This window comes from Panulirus ornatus, chromosome 20 (genome assembly GCF_036320965.1).
Source record: "Panulirus ornatus isolate Po-2019 chromosome 20, ASM3632096v1, whole genome shotgun sequence".
Lineage (NCBI taxonomy): Eukaryota > Metazoa > Arthropoda > Malacostraca > Decapoda > Palinuridae > Panulirus > Panulirus ornatus.
The window spans coordinates 10,985,225-11,006,178 of record NC_092243.1 but is presented as its reverse complement, the minus strand read 5'-3'; the positions used below and the strand labels follow the sequence as shown (position 1 = coordinate 11,006,178).

The 20,954-nt window shown below is 36.8% G+C and overlaps 1 protein-coding gene across 4 annotated transcripts in view; it reads left to right on the top strand.

The window, feature by feature from the left end:
• Vps16B (Vacuolar protein sorting 16B) overlaps nucleotides 1–20,954 on the top strand; it is a 512,904-nt gene extending 491,950 nt beyond the window's left edge. For all 4 annotated transcript variants that reach the window (XM_071674702.1, XM_071674703.1, XM_071674701.1 and 1 more), the window contains 7 exons: nucleotides 1,818–1,845; nucleotides 5,163–5,304; nucleotides 6,503–6,789; nucleotides 10,213–10,347; nucleotides 13,877–13,966; nucleotides 15,165–15,263; nucleotides 20,367–20,954. In XM_071674702.1, the coding sequence (XP_071530803.1) occupies nucleotides 1,818–1,845; nucleotides 5,163–5,304; nucleotides 6,503–6,789; nucleotides 10,213–10,347; nucleotides 13,877–13,966; nucleotides 15,165–15,263; nucleotides 20,367–20,381 (796 nt within the window). In that variant the 3' untranslated portion in view covers nucleotides 20,382–20,954. The remainder of the gene's footprint in view (nucleotides 1–1,817; nucleotides 1,846–5,162; nucleotides 5,305–6,502; nucleotides 6,790–10,212; nucleotides 10,348–13,876; nucleotides 13,967–15,164; nucleotides 15,264–20,366) is intronic.

The window sequence follows — 20,954 nt, the reverse complement described above, 5'->3', positions numbered from 1 at the left end:
TCCCATGATTACATAAAGCAAAGCGTATTTTCAGTCTTCTTTATATTGTTCCATCACTGAATTTTAATTTTAGCTTCTTGCATATCTCCCAATCATTATGCTTGGCAATGTATTTCATCCCTCTCACAACTGTGCCTCATCATTTCAAAATACTTTGTCCATTGAAAAATTTTGAGTGTGAAGAACTGCTCCCTGATCTACTCTGATTCAGATATAACACCCTTAAGGCAGCCAGTTCTATGTCATTGTCCTCAGATTGACTGGCTCTTGCAGACAATGCAACTTGTACTGTTGCACTTTTTAGCTTATTGTAGACTCAGTTGTTCACAAGTTGTGAGACTTCTTGGTACATTGGGACTTAAAACTAGCACTTGAGGGATGCTTAGGCATCTTGACACATTACTGGGAACTGATAATCACTGCACTTGGTTGAAAATTATGGAGAATGATACACATCCATACATCACAGCCGTAGAGCAGGAAATAGTGAGCAAGGGTGTCGGGACTTCATAAGAGTCTTGTGCTGCTGCCTTGGGGAACTTTCAGTTGTCCCCCACTGATGAATACTGCGGCCCATTTGGAATTTTGTTGGGCTTATGTGGTGAAATAATGTCCACTGTAAGCATTTCTTGGTTATATTACCTGTGTATAGACACTGTATTTACAGTTGGCTAGGTTTAAGTTCTTATGGCCCACAACCACATTATGTACGTAAGCTTCTGTTTTTGTTCTGATGTATGGTAAATATTTCTGTAGTAGATTTCTTCACTTACAATTACTTTGAATGATGTATGTTAGTGTATATTTTGAAATACATAATGCATTAACATGATCATTTAAATGCATATTTGATTGTGAAAGAACTTACTTATTATACAAATGGAATGGATTTTATTTTCTTTTATGATGGAGGCTGCAGTCACAGACAAAAGTCTACATCGATGCCTTGCCTTAAATTAGATATATAAAGGTTAAAGAAAGGGAAAAAGAAGAAACAAGGAAAAGTATATATGAATTTTAGAATAAATGAAACACCTGTTTTTTAAAGTGTCAGGTCATAATTATTGGGAAAGACATGAGATCATAGTGTTCCAAAGGCTTGCAGGCATTGGAGTAAAATAATCATTTAAGGTTAAGATGCACAACACTTCAATGATAATGAGTATGCAGTAGGTACTGGTATGTTTAGGTTATCCCTTTCAAAACTTGGGTTGACTTATGCATTAAATTTATGCAAAAAATCAGATTTTTTCAGCTGGAAATTTTTTGGGATAGGCTTATTCAGATCAGGCTTTACATCAGTTATATGATAAGTCATAAGTTGATGTTACTGTAACACCCACTTCCTCAATATTAGTCTTCATCAGATCCAAGTAGATTATCATCTGGATTTGTAGGGGGTCCTCACTGCAGTGAAACAAATGCTGCTTTATTTTGTCTGCAGTTAGCTGTATCCTATACTGCAATACCCTCATGAAACCGTGGCTAAAAGATAACTGAGGAATCCATATGTAATTGTTGTACTAGGAAACCTTAGGCATCTCATCCCAATATGATAGATCAGTTGAAATTCAATTTGTAGCATAGATAACACCAATTGTTGACCTTCATGAAATTTTATCTATGGAGCTCTTATCTGAAAGAGACTTTGTTAAGGGGTCAGAAATTGATTTGTAAACTTTTGCTGATTGATGATGTTTGTTCTTTATTTTGCAGTGTACCTAGTTGGGTAAATGTGAAATCATCCTCTTTAATGTTTTTGATCTTAATGGTGTGCTGTTTGTACATGAATTTAGAATGAATTTTTTTTTTTTCAGATCGCTTGGCAAATCTGAGGATGCTGCTGTAAGTACTACTTACATTGTAATATATCATACAGGCTCCAGATGAAGAAAACCCATTTCAAACATACAAAGGATTCTCAGGGATATCAACCTGTAGTTTTCATATTTTCTGATACCAAAATTGTATGTCCATAGGGTAGGCAGGCATTGTTTATGTCAAAATACCCTGTATATTCAAACACCTTTTGTTATATTCTTATCTGAATAAACCAAATTGTAATAGTCTCACACCCAACAAACATAAAACTCAAACACACTGAAATAACCTGACAAGTAATAAGGCCTCCCAAGTATTAAACTCCTGCAAATCTCCAACCCACCAGACACCCACCCATCAGAAACCATGCTTTTCAGACAAATACTCAAAGTAGAAGCAGATAAAATGGTGGGTAGATTTATAAACAGTTTCAGTGTATTCCAGGACCCTTTATGCCCCTGATGTAACTAGCATAAAGAAAATGCCAAGCACTTACTACTCAGTTGCCCTGCACTTTCTGCACATAGACACACACATCACAACAAGTTATGACCTGCAATCCCAACTGGTGGATGTGGCCAGGTTCTTTATTGTTACAGGGGCCTCACAAAGATAGAAAGCTTTCCCAGGGCAGGAATGTAAAATGAGGTGCGTGTCCATCGTAAAATCTCCATTTATGCAACTGATGGTTCACATTGATAGTTTCCTTCATCACACTGATCCCTGTCTGTATATCTATGTATTTTGATATTTATCATTAACTCAGTTACCAATTCCATAGGGTGGAACAAGTATGCCTACAAAGTTGGAAATCACTCGTACATATTTTCAACCCATTCCCAGTTTGTTAGAGTGAAACAGACTTTCTCAGTTATAAAAGTACATTTTTTTCATTTTGTACACTTTATTCATCATGTGATGCCAATGTTTACACTTGCACAAAAAGCTCCCATTGTATTTCATTTCAAATCATTTGTTTGACAAGTGATTGAGAGGAGTACTAGGGAAACTGGTAGAAAGCCAAAAGAGGTAGAGTTTAAATGAAAATGAGAGGATAAAAAACTTTGTGAACAACATCAAGGGAGTTGATGAAGATGTGGTAATAGACAAAGATGATGTAAAAAAGATATGGAGTGAGCATTTTGAAGAACTTTTCAAATGTGTTAACTAATAGGAGGGCAGAAGTTGCTTCTTTTAGATGAAGTTGCATTTAGAATGAGAGAGTCTTAGTGAAAAGGTAGGATTCATTAAAATTCTTGTGTATGGCAAGATCTAAGAAAGGGGCAGGAGTGGATGGAATTGCAGCTGCTTTTCTCAGGAAATTTGGTGACAGTGTTGTTGGTTGGTTATTCAGGGTATTCAGCAAGGTGCCTGAGGCAGGGGTTTTGAGATCTAGTGTGGGCCTTGGTGCAAACATCATAACTGCAACTGCCCCTCCCCCTCCCTCTCTGTTTTTTTTCTTTTTTAAAAATATCATAATTTAGGATAGCACTAAGCTCATAAACAAAGCAAAAATCACAACAGCAGCCATTTTTAGCACACAAACTCTATATATAAAACAGTAAATAGATTATCAGCAAATATTGGAAAGACCTATAAAGTAGAAAATATTTTTTACGTGAGTAATTATGTCATTATTGATTTATCAGATGTCCATATACAAAGAGCCTGAATATACCTTGAGGGCTTCAATGATAGCAAACACTGAAGTATAAAAAGAAAATGAAGTCTTATTCTAATTATTACTCTAATCATTCTTAATGTATCAGTTGTACATATACAAATACATCAATAAAACGTTTTTCATTACTGCATGAAGCTAGATGTAAAAGGTGCTTTGCACACTTAATGGCTAGCAAATAGTTTAGTTACAGCAGCAAAATCCAGTTCCCTTTACTAGTTGTGCTTTCTCTGCCACTGTTCCTGGCTGCCTCATGATATTTAGCCATGTTTCATGTGATGCAGTCCAAAAGAGCAAAGTAAACTTGATGTTTGAAAAAAAATCTTTGAGACTGGAATCTACCACACTTTTATGTGACGTATCCTCTATAAACATCTTCCTTTCTTTACACAGTTTGTCAGGCAACACTACTAAGTTTACTATACCAAGACATGGGCAATGATCTGTCACTGAACTGAACCAGGGCATGTGAAGGGGCTGGGGTCCCCCCCTCTCTCTTTTCTTCCTTGTTGAGCAAATACAAAGCCTTGAGGCCAGTGCAGGGAGCAGCCAATTTTTTTGTTTCAGACTTTCCTATGTATGCAGGCTAAAGCTTAACACATTGTAGACTCTATGGACAATTCAAAGAACGTATTCATTTCTAGACAATGTTCAGAGGCATTCACACCACACAGATTTAAGCGGTGACAAGAACGGTATGAATACATGTTTAGTGGGTTGTCTTTCATTATATGAGCTTGAGATCCTGTATAGGAGCTGCTCATGTTGCTCCCATTGTCAAACCCTTGGTTACAGCATTGTGAGTCATCACAATATATTATGCTTCTTATGTCTCTGTTGCCACCATTTCCAGTCATTGCTTTAAAATTCTCTCTCCTTTTCTTACAAATTTCACGTTTTGTGACTAACGTTCTCTCAGACTATTGTAATACTGTACAATATATTCTTGGTATCTACTTAGTGGAGATCAGCAAATGAAATCCTTTCTTATGTTTCTTTTTTCCTGTCATCCATTCTGAGACACTGAGAAACATTATGCTGTAATCCATGATATCTTGAAATATCTTGGGTTTGACCTTCAAACTCTAATCATGTGCCTTTTGTTCTGTTGCCGTAATTGCTAACTGACAACATTTCTTTCTTTCCCAGTAGCCATTGACAGTCCTCTGGGCTTTGTTTTTTCTGGTACCCTTCCTCTTAATCAGATATATCTTTTCATCAAAAAAAAATCAGAATGCTGTATTCAAGCATTTCTTTCATATTAATTGTGTCATTGTATCTCATCACAAGGGCTTCTGTGAACTCATTTTAATAGGATTTCCAAATGGGACAAGCAAAATCTAGTTATGTTTAACACATCTGAAACTCACTTTGCTCTTGCTTCTCCTTCTGAAACTCATGACGGATGTTCTGGCTCCTTTTATGGCTCTTTGATTTCACCACTCGGCACAATGAGAATATGGTACATGGCATTATCGTAATAATATCTAATTCGTCTTGGAAACCCAATAGTGTACAAGCAACAAAGTTTACCTCTGATAAATTATTGTCTTGTTGAAGTGTGAATCATTCATTTCTGAAAAATTACATGGTAAGATACATTATATTATAACTTTGCCATTATTCATGTAACAGTGTAGCAGAATACTGAATATTGCAGATCCTTGCATATGAATTGGCTCTCACAAGCAAAACTCCAGAGGTTAAAGTGAAGAATTTGAAAAAAGCTCTGGAAAATAACTTCACAGATCCTGCCCTATCTCATGAGACGAAATGTGTGAAGGATAACATCAAACTACTTGGTATGTGAGGACTGCTTTTTTATGTGTGAAAATAACACCGTTATTCTTATATATAGCCTTCCTTTAAATAAAATGGTATCTTACAGGAGAGATGGTTTATTGGTCTTTTTTTATGATTGACAAGTTCACAAACTTTAATTGGTTGTTTTAAATCATCAGCAGTAAAGGATGGATTTTATTTGAAGAGATTATCATGACTACTGTAGAGAGGAGTATGATGAAATGAAAATCTTAGCAGCCAACATCCTTTCCACATCTCCCACAAACACGTAAAGGGATATTGTACAAGAAAGAAAGGTTTGCTTTGCTGCATTACTCAGGCAGACTGACGTGTTTAACAAAACGGAAAGAGCATCATCATTCTAGGTCATGTGTATACTGTTATGATATTTGTATGTGATCACTGTATGTATGTGTTGAAGGGCAGTCATGTTTGTGTTGGTTCAGAGAGCTTATTGCTTGGAGGAATACAAAAATATTTATTTTGAGCAGCCACAAGCTTTTAGTGTGCTGTCTTTGATCTGAACCAGGACATATGAAGCATCCAGGGTAAACCATGGAAAGGTCTGTTGGGCTTGGTTGTGGATATGGAGCTGTGGTTTTGGTGCATTACACATGACAGCCTGAGAATGGATGTGAGTGGATGCAACCTTTCTTCATCTATTCCTGGCATAACCTTGCTAAGGCAGGAAATGGCAATCAAGTATGGGAAAAAAAAATGCTTTATTTTTCATCTAAATAATTATGTACATATACTCCATGTTTCTTGGCCCTTTATTCATATTTTTGTATGAAAAAGGTTCAAAATTCACTATCAGGCATTTAAACCCTGTTATCCCATTGAATCATGGTAAAATGAGTTCCACTGTTTTTTCCTTTCTTAGGAATGCTCCTACAACATAATTGATTAGTTGTGTTTTTGTCTCCCAACCTCATCTATCTAGAATAGAAATGCAAAGAGAAATAGAATGTTATATGTAAGATAACATCATCGTATGCTAATAGGCCTTGTGTTTCCAGTGTGCTCTGTATATGTACAGTGAACAGACATTCCCCATTCTGAACCCATTTCATTGTTATGTCCAATACATCTTGTTTCTTTTCTTTTAGGAAATTATGATTTATTTTATTTCTGAACAGGAATTTTTCATCAGTAAGTTGACAAAGCTGACTAAAAGTTGTTTTAATTTTTCCCCAGAAAGACAAATAGCTATTGATCAAGCAGACCAGAATGACCAGTTGAATCCTATGCTTGTCAAGTACCCTCGTGCTGCCAACACAGTTGATAAGTCTCTTTTAACTACTCTTTACTACTGCTGTATGTATCATTGGAATGCTGCTGAGTCACATGTGGGCAGCCCCATGGGTTTAAGAAAGGCCCACAGTTTCACTGATCGACAGATTTTATGGACAGTATTGCGAGGACGAGCAAGAGTGAATCATTGGCCCCTACCTACTGAACTAGATTCTTGGTTAGGCAGTAAGGTAAGAATACTAACACAAGGATAATTTCATGTAATTGATAAATGTATAGATAATCATTCACACCGTGACGTTCTACTGTCTTTCAGTACAAACAACAACTTCACTTGGAGTCTTTGATATCAGAGTGGTAGATATAGTTTTGTTCATAATTTCGATCTCCCTAGAATTATGAAATTTCAGACACTACATATGACAGTGTTATTATTATAGTACCAGTCTAGTGTTACCTTAAATGAGATTGGTGAATGCAGTAACTAACCTTTTTTTGTCCAGTGTATTTTATGCAATACTACAGAATGGCTTATGTAAAACCTTCACAAACAACAGAATGTATGTATTTCCACTTCATTTTCAATGAAAACCCCCCTTTCACAGAGAGAGTCTCTTGATTAGTCCTTTAATCATGCTTAACCATACTTGGTATTTGTTAAATTTTACACCACTTTGCCATTCATTCTCTGTCTACCCCCTTTCATATTTCCAGTTACATGTCCTTACTGCTTAAGCATTCTCTGTTTTACCTATACCTTTGATGCCTGTTCCTAACTGGAACTCCCTCAAGGGGTAGCCATGGCAATAGAGTCTCCAAAACTGATGAACTCCAGTGCTGCTTCCCATCCTTTAGTGCTTCACCCTTAACAGGCCACTGGTAGAGGACAACTCAAGCACAGTGTTTGCAGAGGCTACTACCTAATGATCCTACTTACTGCTTCTACCGAATGTTCCTGCCTAATGTTCCTCTCTACTACTTCTACCTAATATTTCTACTTTGTAAGTGCACATAAACAAAACAAGAATCTGCATTCTTGAAGAATCACACACATAAATGAACTATAATTGCTGCATTCATTGCCTCTGCAAAGAAAAATATAATAATCCACACATTAGAGACTGATTATCACACAGGTACCTACCGTGTGCTACACAAGACATCTTGGGGTCTCAGTTTTTCAGGTGTGAAGACTTATGACAAGAAAGTAATGCCAGTTACTGAGAAAAGATGTTTTCTGAGATACTCAGAGTAAACATCTCACAAGGGAAAATATGGCTAAGTGGGGATTATTCTTAGTTACCATATTCAAAGTTATTGAGAAGAGCACATAAAGTATTTGAAATGTGGAACATTCACTTCTTTCTCTATAGTTGCAACCACAGCAACTAAAATTTCTACAAAAAGGCCGGCCAAAGCATGTTTGATATCCTTGTCTTGCACTTCCAAGAAATATTGTGCACATTCTTGCAGGAATTCAAATGATGGTTCAAATTCTTCAATGTGGACTATCTGTTGAAAAAATATGCTCTTTACGTTTTGTTGTATCATCTCAGGAATCTCATGAACACTGTGAATTAAAGCATTCCCTGAAGATAAATAAGCCAACAGGTTCCAGTTCAAACAGCCTGATTGCACAAAGAAGCAACTGTAGCTTAGTTATAGACTGAGATATGGTACCATTGAAAGGCAAACATCATGTAATGTCCATTACATTCAAGAAAGCTCAAGCATTCCATCTTTGTATTTATGTACTTTTTCCACAATACTATCTCCCCCTGCTCTCACTTTTCACCTGACCCACTATCCTATCTTTGCATCCTTTGTTATATCTGTTTTGTGTGTACTTTTTTTTTTTTTTTGCATTCATAGCAAAGTTAATCATGTAGAAACTTCTTTGAACATATTGATTGTTGACAGACTCTGTCCCATAAAGTTAAAAAATTCCAGCAATCATGCAGTGAGTAAACTTGATAGTCTTACAGGGGTAGTAGGATTTTTAATAGAACAGATTGAGGGATGTTCAATAGTACAAATGGATATGTGAAGGAAGCTTTAGTGTTTTGAGATGTTTGATAACAAGTGTATCATATTATTATTATCATTATTGTTATACTTGATTGCAGTTTCCCATGTCTGCAAGGTAGCGCCAGGAAACAGACGAAGAACAACCCATCCACTCATATACTCTTATATACATTTTTTTTTTTATACTATTCGCCATTTCCTGCATTAGTGAGGTAGCATGAAGGACATAGGACTGGGCCTTTGAGGGAATATCCTCACCTGGCCCCCTTTTCAGTTCCCTCTTTTGGAAAATTAAAAAAAAAAAAAACGAAAAAAAGAGGGGAAGAATTCCAGCCCCCTGCTCCCTCCCTTTTAGTCGCCTTTTACGACACGCAGGGAATACGTGGAAAGTATTCTTTCTCCCCTATCCCCAGGGATATATATATGTGGAGGGAATGAGGAGAAGTGGGAGACCAAATTGGAGTTGGAAAGATGGAGTGAAAAAGATTTTGAGTGATCGGGGCCTGAACATGCAGGAGGGTGAAAGGCGTGCAAGAAGTAAAGTGAATTGGAACGATGTGGTATACCAGGGTCGACGTGCTGTCAGTGGATTGAACCAGGGCATGTGAAGCATCTGGGGTAAACCATGGAGAGTTCTGTGGGGCCTGGATGTGGAAAGGGAGCTGTGGTTTCGGTGCATTACATGACAGCTAGAGACTGAGCGTGAACAAATGGGGCCTTTGTTGTCTTTTCCTAGCACTACCTCGCTCACATGAGGGGGGAGGGGGTTGTTATTCCATGTGTGGCGGGGTGGCGATGGGAATGAATAAAGGCAGACTATGAATTATGTACATGTGTATATATATATGTCTGTGTGTGTATATATGTGTATACATTGAGTTGTATAGGTATGTATATTTACGTGTGTGGACGTGTATGTATATACATGTGTATGTGGGTGGGTTGGGCCATTCTTTCGTCTGTTTCCTTGTGCTACCTCGCTAACGCGGGAGACAGCGACAAAGCAAAATAAGTAATAAATAAATGAATGAAATAATATATATACCCATACATACATGCATATACTGGTACATATCAACATGTATTCATATACATATGCATACACAGACATATACATATATACACATGCATACTCATGCTTGCCTCCATCCATTCCTGGTGCCACCCCACCCCACTTCAGCAAGGTAGCACCAGGAAAGCAGACAAAAAAGGCCACATTCATTCACACTCAGTCTCTAGCTGTCATGTGTATCACATCATATCAGTATTATTACTGTAATTTAGAACATCAAGTGGGTTGGATTTTGTATGCCTTTGAGAATTATTTCAGTAATTTAGAACATTAAGTGAGTTGGGTTTTCTGTGCCTGTGAGAATTTTGTATTGTGCTATGTGATCATGAAAGAAGAGATTTAAAATGTGTTATAGAGAGAAGTAGGAGGAACAGTTTAGGATGGTGGTATTGTTGGATAGCTAAGAACCAGAGTAAAAGGAATGATTGGTGGGTATAGGTTCCCAATGAGAAACTGACAGGAATAAAAGGATACATTAGATGTATAGAACAAAGGGTATGTTTCAGATACCTGATTTCACCACAAGGGTTTCCATGATGTTTATTTATTCCAGGGTTTACTAGGAGCACTAGGTTCTATATCATCAGCATTTAGTACGGCAGGGAAAGTGATATCATCAAGTGTCAAGACAACTCTTCCTATTGATCAAGTGGTACATACATTGTCTGCAAGTGGAGCTCCTGCAAATGTAAGTGGATATGATGTCATAAAGATCTTAATGCTTTATTTTATTGTACTATGGTTTCTGTTGTGTGACTATACTGTGAAATGATCAGACATTTTTATCATTAACTTAATTATAGTGTCTTCATATCATGATGAGGTATTACTGGACTCTACCTGCATGAGGTTGTGCCACAAGTGGAAAGTTACCTTCAAAGTTGTATCATTGTCAGTGGACAAAAAGGATTACAATCTAATTGAGGAATTTCACTTTAAAGGAGTCTATCTGATCTCAGCCACTGAATGTAGCAGAGCCTTGAAGTTGCAGGAACCCCAAAAAGGCATCCTGGGGTTATATGACTAATTAGCTTGAGTCATTTGTTAATATTACTTTAGATACCTTTGTTATAGGACATGAAAAATGGATTCATTAGATTTTAATACTTTGCAAAAAATTCTGATAGAGCTCGTTATTTTCTAAAATCTTAAGAGGCAAATACTCAAAGACATAGAGAAATAATGGATCAGTTTTCAAATTGGTGAGGAATATTGATTTGTTAAAGATTTTCTGAGTCTTTTATTACTATTCAAATAGATGCTTTTGTCTAAAGATGATAATATGAAAACAAAAGGTGTGTCAGAGAGACCTTGTATTGTTGTGTATTATTTCTTCATAGATTTTTACATGCTGTAGAAACAAAAGGGTGCAGCATGAGATGAACAGTTTATGAAAACGAGAAATTGCCTTGATTTTTGATGAAGAACCCATTACAGAAAACTTCAAATATGTAAAGGAGGATATAAATTGATGGAAGTTAGGATTAATGTTTTTGTCTTCTATAACTACAGTTTTTCTATTTCCAGTAACTTTAATGAATGAATCTTAAATTCCTATGTTGTAGCATGTAATACATATGTTTAATGAATGGGTATCTGATAATATTAGAATGTCAAGAACATGTTGCAGAACTCAAATGTATGTAGAGAGTGTATGCTCCGTTGTAATTGTCTGAAAAACATCACCATTAACAAATGAGAGAATTTGATAATACAGTTTAGCTTTGTAAAATCCACTTATAAGCTACTGGGCCACATGTATCAAAGTTAAGAAAGGAACCAGAATATTATGTTGGAAGGTTTTGCAGAATTTACAGTGAGGGAATAGGAGCATGGGCACTTTTTACCTAAGACACAAAGGGAAAGTTTAAAGAGGGATGTAAAAGGCAAAGAGTTTAGTATTGTGTTGTGGAAAAGGTGTAAATGGCACCCCATCCAGCCAGAGCATTGCTGACATATAAGAGAGCAATAAATGAGTATAACAGAATAACAAAGGAGGAACAGAGAAACTTTAAAAAGAATTATCAACAAGGTAGGAGACAATCCAAAGCTTTTTCATAAAATCATCTGGATTAACTAGCTTGTTATAGAGCAGCTAAAAAGATTAAGTAATTCAGAAGGAAAGGTTTTAGAAGATGATGCATGGATATGTTAGGAGCTGAATGATCAGTTTTAAGGTGTTTTTGCATTTGAAGATGCTATAGCCCCAACACCAATGAGATGAAGTGGGAGGAGGTCTTGGAAAGTATTGGTATATCTAGAAAAGATATAGATTGAATGGTAAAGACTTGACCCACATAAGGCTCATGGTCCTGATGAAATTTCTTCATATGTGCTGTAGACGTGTAGATGAATTTGACAAACTACTTAAAATGTTCAAAATGTCACTAGAAAAACGTAAAGTGCCAAAGGAGTAGAATAAGGCAAATGTCATACCTCTCAGTAAGATAGGAGACCAGTCCTCCTGATGAGCATAGTTTGAGTACTGAGAAATGTGATCAGAGAGCAAGTGGATGACTGTTTGCTGAGGAAAAAACTACCTAAGAAAGAGACAACACAGTTTCAGGGAAGGAGACCATATGTACCAAACCTCTTAGATTTCTGTGAGAAAATGAGCTTTGTTGTATGCCAAAGAGCAAACTGAGTGAACTGAAAAAAAAAACATTGGACACTTATGATCCTTCAACTTGTAAAAGGATTTCCAGGAACGTGACCCTGTCACAAGGCAGGTGATAGGTACACAAACTTACTGACATTACTGTGTTGAACACTGTTTATTGTCTTATGTATAACAGTACCCATATTCAGCAGATTTCACCATTGCTTCTTGATATCATATATGATGATGTCAGTCCCTCACTTTAACCTTTCAACTTTCTCAATCCAATTTCTTTGGAATGTCAACTATATGCATAACATTGGATATAAAATGGTTTCACCTTGCATCCATTCACTTAGCACTGTCACTTGGATACTTGTTGATTACTATTATAAAGACAAAAACCATAGAAATAATCAAGAAAAGCACAGAGCATAACTGCCTTGAATGGTAATACTGACAAATTATAGCATGGGCTGTTGCAGCACACAGTAGACAAAGCAATAATATTTTGAAACGAGCATCATTTTGGCAGGAATCTTAAATGTATGGAAGATGTTTCTTGGCTTTGAATATACAATTTGGACATCTGCTGCATTTACCTTACCTGTTAATTTACAGGGAGAGGACAAACAATATAGTTATGTCCTTCACTAAAGAAAAGTACAAGTAGAGACTTAACCACCCTCTTCAAGCTTGTAAACCAACTTTATAATGTTAACAATGAGCTATTCTTTGAAAGATGCAAAGAAAGAGCATAGCATAGCATAGCATAGAGTTCATAGCTAGAAGTCAAGTAGGAAATTTGATAGAAGAGATGTAAAGAAGTTTTTATAGTATTAGAAATATGAGTGAATGCAATAAGCTAAGCAATAGAACTGACAGCATAGACAAAGCATAGAAGTTTAAAAAGTTGTATGATAATAAAGAAAGTTAATGATACGGGACTACATGAGCACAGAACTCCCTCTGCATGTTATATAGATAGGATTGCACATACATTTGTCTATTTTAGATACAAGTTAGGAGCATGCAGAAATCATATAAGTAAGATTTGTAGGATAAATATATTTTTTCATCCTTGGTCTCTGTTTCCTCAATTAGGATAGAAAGGAAACTTTATCCCAAACACATAATGTCTTGCTGCTGATCAGATCTTCATTAGATCCTAGTGGCTGGCACTTGTTTACGTTTTATTGTTTCTACTGTCAGTTTACGTACACAATCCCCAAATTTGACTTATGGAACATTGTTTCGTAGTAGACAGTAATGCTTGGTGTTCAATAAACAGGGTATAGAATAGCAGAGTAGAAATTTGAAAAAGGAAAAGTCAAGAAATGCAGAAATCTACATGTATTTTAATTGTTGTCCTTAGACTTTGAGACTTTATGGGTGGATGGGGTTAAAGGGGAAGACTGTATGAAGTACAAAGAGGGACCAATGACATGAAATGAAGATGAACTTACCTAGATAGATATGGAGCCATTCCACTTTAATGCACCACTGATTTGAAGGTCTAGATATGTGTATTCCCTTGGATAATTATTACAGTACAAAAATATTAACACATTACAGGTTTGATTAATTAAATCTGACTTTTCTTTTCATGTTGATGAAGATTTTGGCTGTATACATAGCCTTAATTGACTCAATGGACACTCGCCTTAAGATTGCAGTCAACTACAAGTGTCACCAGGCAGTCATTGATGCAAGTAACATTGTGTTTTATTTTTCACTAAATGCACTTGTAACTCCGAATTTATTTTAGTTGGTGCATGTGTCCATACAACCACCAGTAATTATATATCTTCTGCCTATTTACTCCCTCACTGTGTCTCTACACTTTACCTGCATTTTCATTTTCTTTGTTTTATGACCACTTCCTCTCTCAGATTGATTATAAATCATGTTTTCCTTATCTATCCTATGTGGATATTTTACCACCTTAGCATTCCTTGTTATGTTTTATCATTGGGAAAGTTATAAGGGAACTAAGAGTAGAAAAAGTTAGCTTTAAATCTTATATGCAAAACATGGGTTGTGAATGGATTAAAAACTTAAGAATCCCCATTAATTATAGTCACAGGTGATGAGTTAAGCCTCCAGAGGTAACCACCAATTTGGTATGACTAAAGAATTCTCAGCATGGTAAAACTCAAATTAGAAAGGTGAAGATCACTGATGATAATTGAACTGAAGGAACCTAAGAAGGAAAGGGTGACATAGGAGTGAGTGATATTTAGAAAGTACTAGAAGTAGTTGCCAATGGAAGTTTGGTTTTGGATTTGGATAAGAAAGAATAATAGGACAATGTAAGAGCAGTGCAAAGGCATAACTGTGTATTTCTAGAATGGGGCGTTAAGGCCAGTTGGTTTTAGAGGAAGAGAACAAAACTACATGAAATGAAAAATGTAATTGTATTTCATTAAAAAGCAGACCAAGAAATAAGTTAGAAAGGAGTAAGGAAAAAGATTTGAGCCAAAAAATGGAAGAACACTGAGGATCCACACTCTAGTAAATGATTAGGAAGATCAGAATTATTCTCTTATACTGGGTATGTTATCATTTGTATTCAAACCAAAAGAATCAGCATAAGATGTTAATAGACCTGTCTTATAGAATCATGCTTACTCATATTTGGTTTTTATATGTGTTTGGTGTTTCCTGCCTGATTGAGGCAGTATAAAAAACAGATGACTGAGCCTCAAAAGAAAATAATCAGTAAGAGTTATGTTATGTGCACTTTATGTCTTACCTTAGAGGGCTGGCACTTGCAGCATGTTTTCCTCAGGTATATTTTTCATGGTAAATTCATCACATGTATCCATGCTGTAGAATGATGTCAGTACTAATTACTGTGCATGGAATTTGCTTTGAAGTCATTTTTTCACTTTGGTTTCTTCCAGGTTTACATTGCTCAAAAAGACAGAGATGCCTTAGAAAAATATATGAAGGAGATACCCGCAGGCTCTCCAGAGTACCTAAAGGCTGAAAATGCAATAAAGGTTTGTGTGGATATGCGGGTGAAAAGTATACTTCTCAGCCTTGTCCACTTCTATTTTTATCTCTATCTCATCATTAAGTTTGTTCCTAATTCTGTGGAGTAGACCAGACTTATGCAGATTCTCAAATTAATGATGCATAACCTTAACTCATGCTTTGTATGTTAGAGTAAAGCATGAACTTCCTTACCTCTTTCAACACTCTTTCTTTTTCATTTTGCTCATTAAGTTGCTTTGTCATGTGAGACCTCTGTCTACATTCTCATCTCTTGTTAAACAATATAGATATTTTATTTGATCCTAAATAATTCCTTTGCGTTACTGAAATGAGCCATGGGGTCCCAGTCCTGGGTACTCCGAAGAATGTGCAGAAAGAGAGGTCTTTAAATCCAAAGATGGCGTGTTTGATGGTATGATAGTCCTATTGGTGCTGTATGGAAATGAGGTGTGGGCCTTAGGTTGAAATGTAATGGATGGTGGATATGTTGGAAATTAAGTGTTTGAGGACAGTATGTAGACTCGGGAGGGTTGATCAATTAAGAAATGACAGGGTAAGAGAAAGGTGTGTTAATGTGAAGAGTATGTGTGAGAGAGCTGAAGAGAGCATGTTGATAAGGTTAGGGAGAGGGGAACAAAACAGACACACACACACACTTACTCATAGTATGTTCCAGAATCATCAATTTTTTTATTTTGTTTGAAATGTATACAAATAGAAAAACAAACACAAAATTTGTTTGAGGTATTAGATCTTTTTTTTCTACACTTGATCGGTTTCCTGCAGTAGTAAGATAGCATCAAGAACAGATGAAGAAAAGTCTCATTAACTTGCATCCATTTTCTAGCTGTAATGTGCACTACACCGAAATCATAGCTCCCTATCCACAACTAGGACCGACAGACCATTCCATAGTTTACCTTGTCCATTTCACTTGCCCTATATGCCCCTATATACCACATCATTCCCAATTAATTCTATCCCATGCATGTTTTTCAGCCTCCTTCGTGTTCAGGCCCTGATCATTCTAAATTTTTCACTCCATACTTCCATCTCCAATTTGGTCTACCCTGTCTCTTTGTTCCCTCCACTTCTGACACATACACCCATCTCCCTACTGATTCTCTACATATGTCCAAACCATTTCAGCACACTTTTTCAGTTCTCTGAACAACAAACTTTTTATTACTACACCTCTTGTACTCTTTCATTACTTGATCAAACCACTTCACCACATGTTCTCAAACATTTCATTTCCAACACTCACACCCTCGTCTGCATATCCATGTCTATAGCCCATGCCTCGCATCCATATAACATTGTTAGAATTACTATACCTTCAAACATACCCATTTTTGCCCTTCAAGGCAATAACCTCTCTTTCCACACATTCTTCATTGCTCCCAGAACCTTCACCCATCCTATAACTCAATTCCATGTCCATGGTTCCATACGCTGCCATTTTCACTCCCAACTATCTAAAATAATTCAATTCCTCCAATTTTTCTCCATTCATACTCACCCCAACTAACCTAACCCTTAACCCTGCTATACCTAGGAACCTTGCTTTTATTCAAATTACTCTCAGCTTCCTGCTTCCTCATGATCATCCAAATTTGGTCATATACCTCTGCAGTTTCTCACTCTAATGTGCCATCAGTGCTGTATCATTAGCAAATAAAGCTGACACTTCCCAAGCCCCCTCATCCATACAGACTGCATACTTGCCCCTTTCTCTAAGACTCTTATGTTTAGCTCCCTCACCATGCCATCCATTAACAAATTGAATAACCATGGAGACATCACATATCCTTGTTGCAGACCAACGTACTCTTGGAACCAATCACTTTCCTTTCTTCCCATGCATACATGTGCCTTACATCCTTGATGAAAACTTCTCAGTACTTTTACAAGCTATGTGGTATACAGGAAACAACATACTGTCAGTGGGCTGAACCAGAGTATATGAGGCAGGTTGGGGGAAACCATAGAAAGATATGCGGGGCCTGATTGTGGACAAAGGTTTTAGTGAACTATACATTACAGCTAGAGTGTGGATGCAAGCAAATGAGGCCATTTCTTTGTTGTTCCTGATACTTCCTCACTGTTGCAGGAAATGGTGTAAATGCATGTGATTCTCCTCATATGCTCAGGCTGGGTGTTTGTATGTCAGTGAATGTAACCAAGATAAGAAGAGAGAGATTGGTGGCATGTTTGAGGAAAGAAACCTGAATGTTGTAGCTCTTAAGTGAATCAAAGCCCAAGGGTAACTTGCTCACCATTCCCAAATTAGTGAGGTAGCACCAAGAACAGATGAAGGAAAAGTCTCATTCGCTCACATCCATTCTTTAGCTGCCTTGTATAATTGATTGAAGCCAGAGGCCCCTTTCCACAACCAGGCTCCAGAAACCTTTCCCTGGTTTCCCTTGCCTGCTTTGTACACCCTCGTTCTGTCCATTGACAGCACATCACCCCCTATATATGACATCACTCCAATTCACTCTATTCTGTTTATGCCTTTCACCTTCCTGCATGGCCAGGCCATAAGCACTCAAAATCTTATTCACTCCATCCATCAATTACCAGTTCAGTCTCTCCTTTCTCTGTGTCCCCCCACTAGTGACACATAAATCTTCAACCTCTGATCACTCACTCTTTCCATATGTCTAAACCATTTAAGCACACCCTCTTCAGGTATCTCAACCATACTTTAATTATAGTAAGAAAATATTTATCATTTAATATAAAACATTATGATATTCAAGGATCAATATTTTGGTGTAAAACAGATGCTGAAACATGCGCTGTGGCAACTCATTTGATACTTAGGCTTAAATCCGACACTTTTGAGTGCATTTTGTTGAAGCAACTACAAGGTATCTGCACACTTATATAGTGAAAGTTGTTGACAAAATGTACCCCTGAGTTTTTTTCCATTATTATATGCATATCTTTGAAATTGTAAGGTCAAAAACATTTTTTTCAACAACTTGAAAACTGTGAATTTTGATGGTTGGGAAGAATAACTTAGTAGGACATTAAGGGGTGAAGATAATAAATCTACATCTATATCTCTGATGCCTATTCTGTTTGGGAACTCCCTCAAGAGGCTGGCTACAGCAAAAGAGTCTCCATAACTGGTGAACTCCAGTGCTGCTTCTCAGCCTTTATTACCTCACATTTAATAGGCCAGTAGCAGATGGCATTTCTGTTGCATTGTTTTCAGATGCTCCTACTAAATGTTTCCACCAACTACTATTACCTGGTGTATCTCCCTTATGTTCTAGCTAGAAGTGTATCTTCCTAATGTTCCAGCCTACTACTTCTACCTAATGTTTCTACTTAATACTCCTGTCTAATGTTCCAGTCTATTGCCCCTACCATTTTGCCAAAAGGCAGGCTAGCACATAGCATTCACTGCAGAAATATCTAGGAGTTAGGAGGAATGAGTTGTCAAGTGTTATGTGTGTCAAGAAGAGATTGTGTTTGTGGATAGAATGCCAGAAGTCCACGTGTTCATGAGGCAGAAAGAAAAGACAGTTAGCTACCTGGATCAAAGAAGTGCAATTTGGCAACTACTAGAATGCTGGCTCTCCCTGCAGCTGTGACTGACCTTCCCAGTACCCAGGTGGGTAGTGCAGATGATATACCTCGCTGATCAGTGGCTGCCTACCAACTACATTTATTTGTTTATAAGCACACCATGAATTTTTCTCTCCAACAAGCAATGCATTTTGGTAAAGTATCTCCCATGCAAGTGTCACTTGCATCCACTCCGAACTTGTTCTGTAAAGACATCTGTTGTACTTTTTTTTTCACATGACAATGGCTTTCCTTAAGATGTTCTTAAAGTTTTTCCATGCCTGGAGTATCTCCATGAAGAAGCCCAAGATAAGGTTAACATATTAAGTTAGAGAAGATTTGAAACTAGTGAAACAAGCTATAGGCCCTACACCCTTTCCTTATGCAGCCATGTTATTTTATACATTCACCTACTCATGCACATAGCAACAGAATATTGATTTATTATTTTCACTGACAGAGTTTTATTTTTAACCCTTAAATGTCTCACTCAGTTATCCTTTCACCCTTGAAAATTACTGTTTTTAGAGTTTTTAAGTATTTAACATTACAATTCCAAAAATATTCATGTAGAAACAAAAAAGAAAATTACTTCAAAAGTATATTTTGTGTACTACTTTCTCTTTAATGATATGAAGTTTCATTGATGTTTCAGCACAGTGCACTAAAAAGTGCATGATTAAGGCCTGTATCAAGAGAGCTGCCACTTGGCATGCTGTACTTTTCTTGTTCTGTAAAATTGAGTCCTGATTGTTATCATGTTTAATCTTATAAAATAAATTTCTTGTTTTAATCAGTTTGATTCATTGTTAATTTTTTCATAATGGCAAAGCTATAAAAGTTTGTGAAATTACCAGCTGCATCAGCCAGACACAATTTTGTCAAGGTCAGGCAGGTGTTGGGAAAACTGCCTCAAATTTTGCTAGAAAGCCATCTGCTGCATCTTGATCAACTTTCAGTGCAAAAAGAGTCAGTGCCTATAAAATCACTCTCCACATTTTCTGAAGAGCGATCATCATGGTCAAATGACTTAGGATTATCTTCTGCCTGGCTAGTACCCTAAATCTGGCTAAAAGCTGCTCAGTTTCCTTAGAAAATTCACAAAAATGTGCTACCATTGGCATGTTTGGAAGATGACTGACCTTAGGGACAAATTACCTCACAATGCCACCTCAAATACTATGTAGGTTTAGTGTACAGCCTTTAAGTTGAGACATGACATGAAATTCTCCATCATTCAGGTGGAGAGTCTAAGAAAATTTGGTACAGAATGTCTGTCATAAGGTGAACTTTAGCATCTGTTAGGAACTGTATCCCTCTTTTACTGAGGAAACATCTTTGTTTTTCCTAAAAATGATCATACCAGCCTGAGGAAGACAACCCATGGTTTCAATGAGGTATACATTAATCCAACAACTTCTAAGAACTGCATGACTTAGGACAGTTATGTAGTTTGGCTTAAATTTGTGCTTTTCACTGGCTCCAAACTAATCTTTTTTCACCATTATTTTTTTCATTTTTTTCAGAGTGTTCGATGGTAAAGCTGAATGAAAGTTATACTTTTCCAGTGAGATGTGGTGCATGAAGGTAAATTGGTAAAAGTATTTGTGTCTTAAAACCAGTGCTGATCTGTAGATTTTAGAGGAACTAGTGGCTAATGTTTATGACTGCCAGGCCAGTGACCCATGCTTATTCCCCGTCTCTTCACACTTCCATTGGTTTTTGGGTTAATTGGTACCAACATCAGTTATGTTAAAGTACTACAGCTCTGCTGAGCCTGGCCAGGTCCTAGCAAATATTTTAGCTGTAGTTTATGCAGAGGTGGTCATCAGAAACATTGTCCTCACAGACAGACCCTTAGCCCACTTGAGTATGGTACTTTACTTACACTTCATTATTCAGACTCTCAAAAAGTAGATTTAAGAAATGTATTAAATGTAATCAAATAGATAATATTTTTGTAATAGATTAGGCATTGCAATGATTTTCTTGTATAAAAGTCTGCTCAGACAGTGGAGAAATAGGCTTTCAATAAGTTTGATCTCCAGTAGATGCATGACAGACCTGTTATCATGTGTCGGCTTATGAATAAAAGTGAAGGCCTATGAAAAACG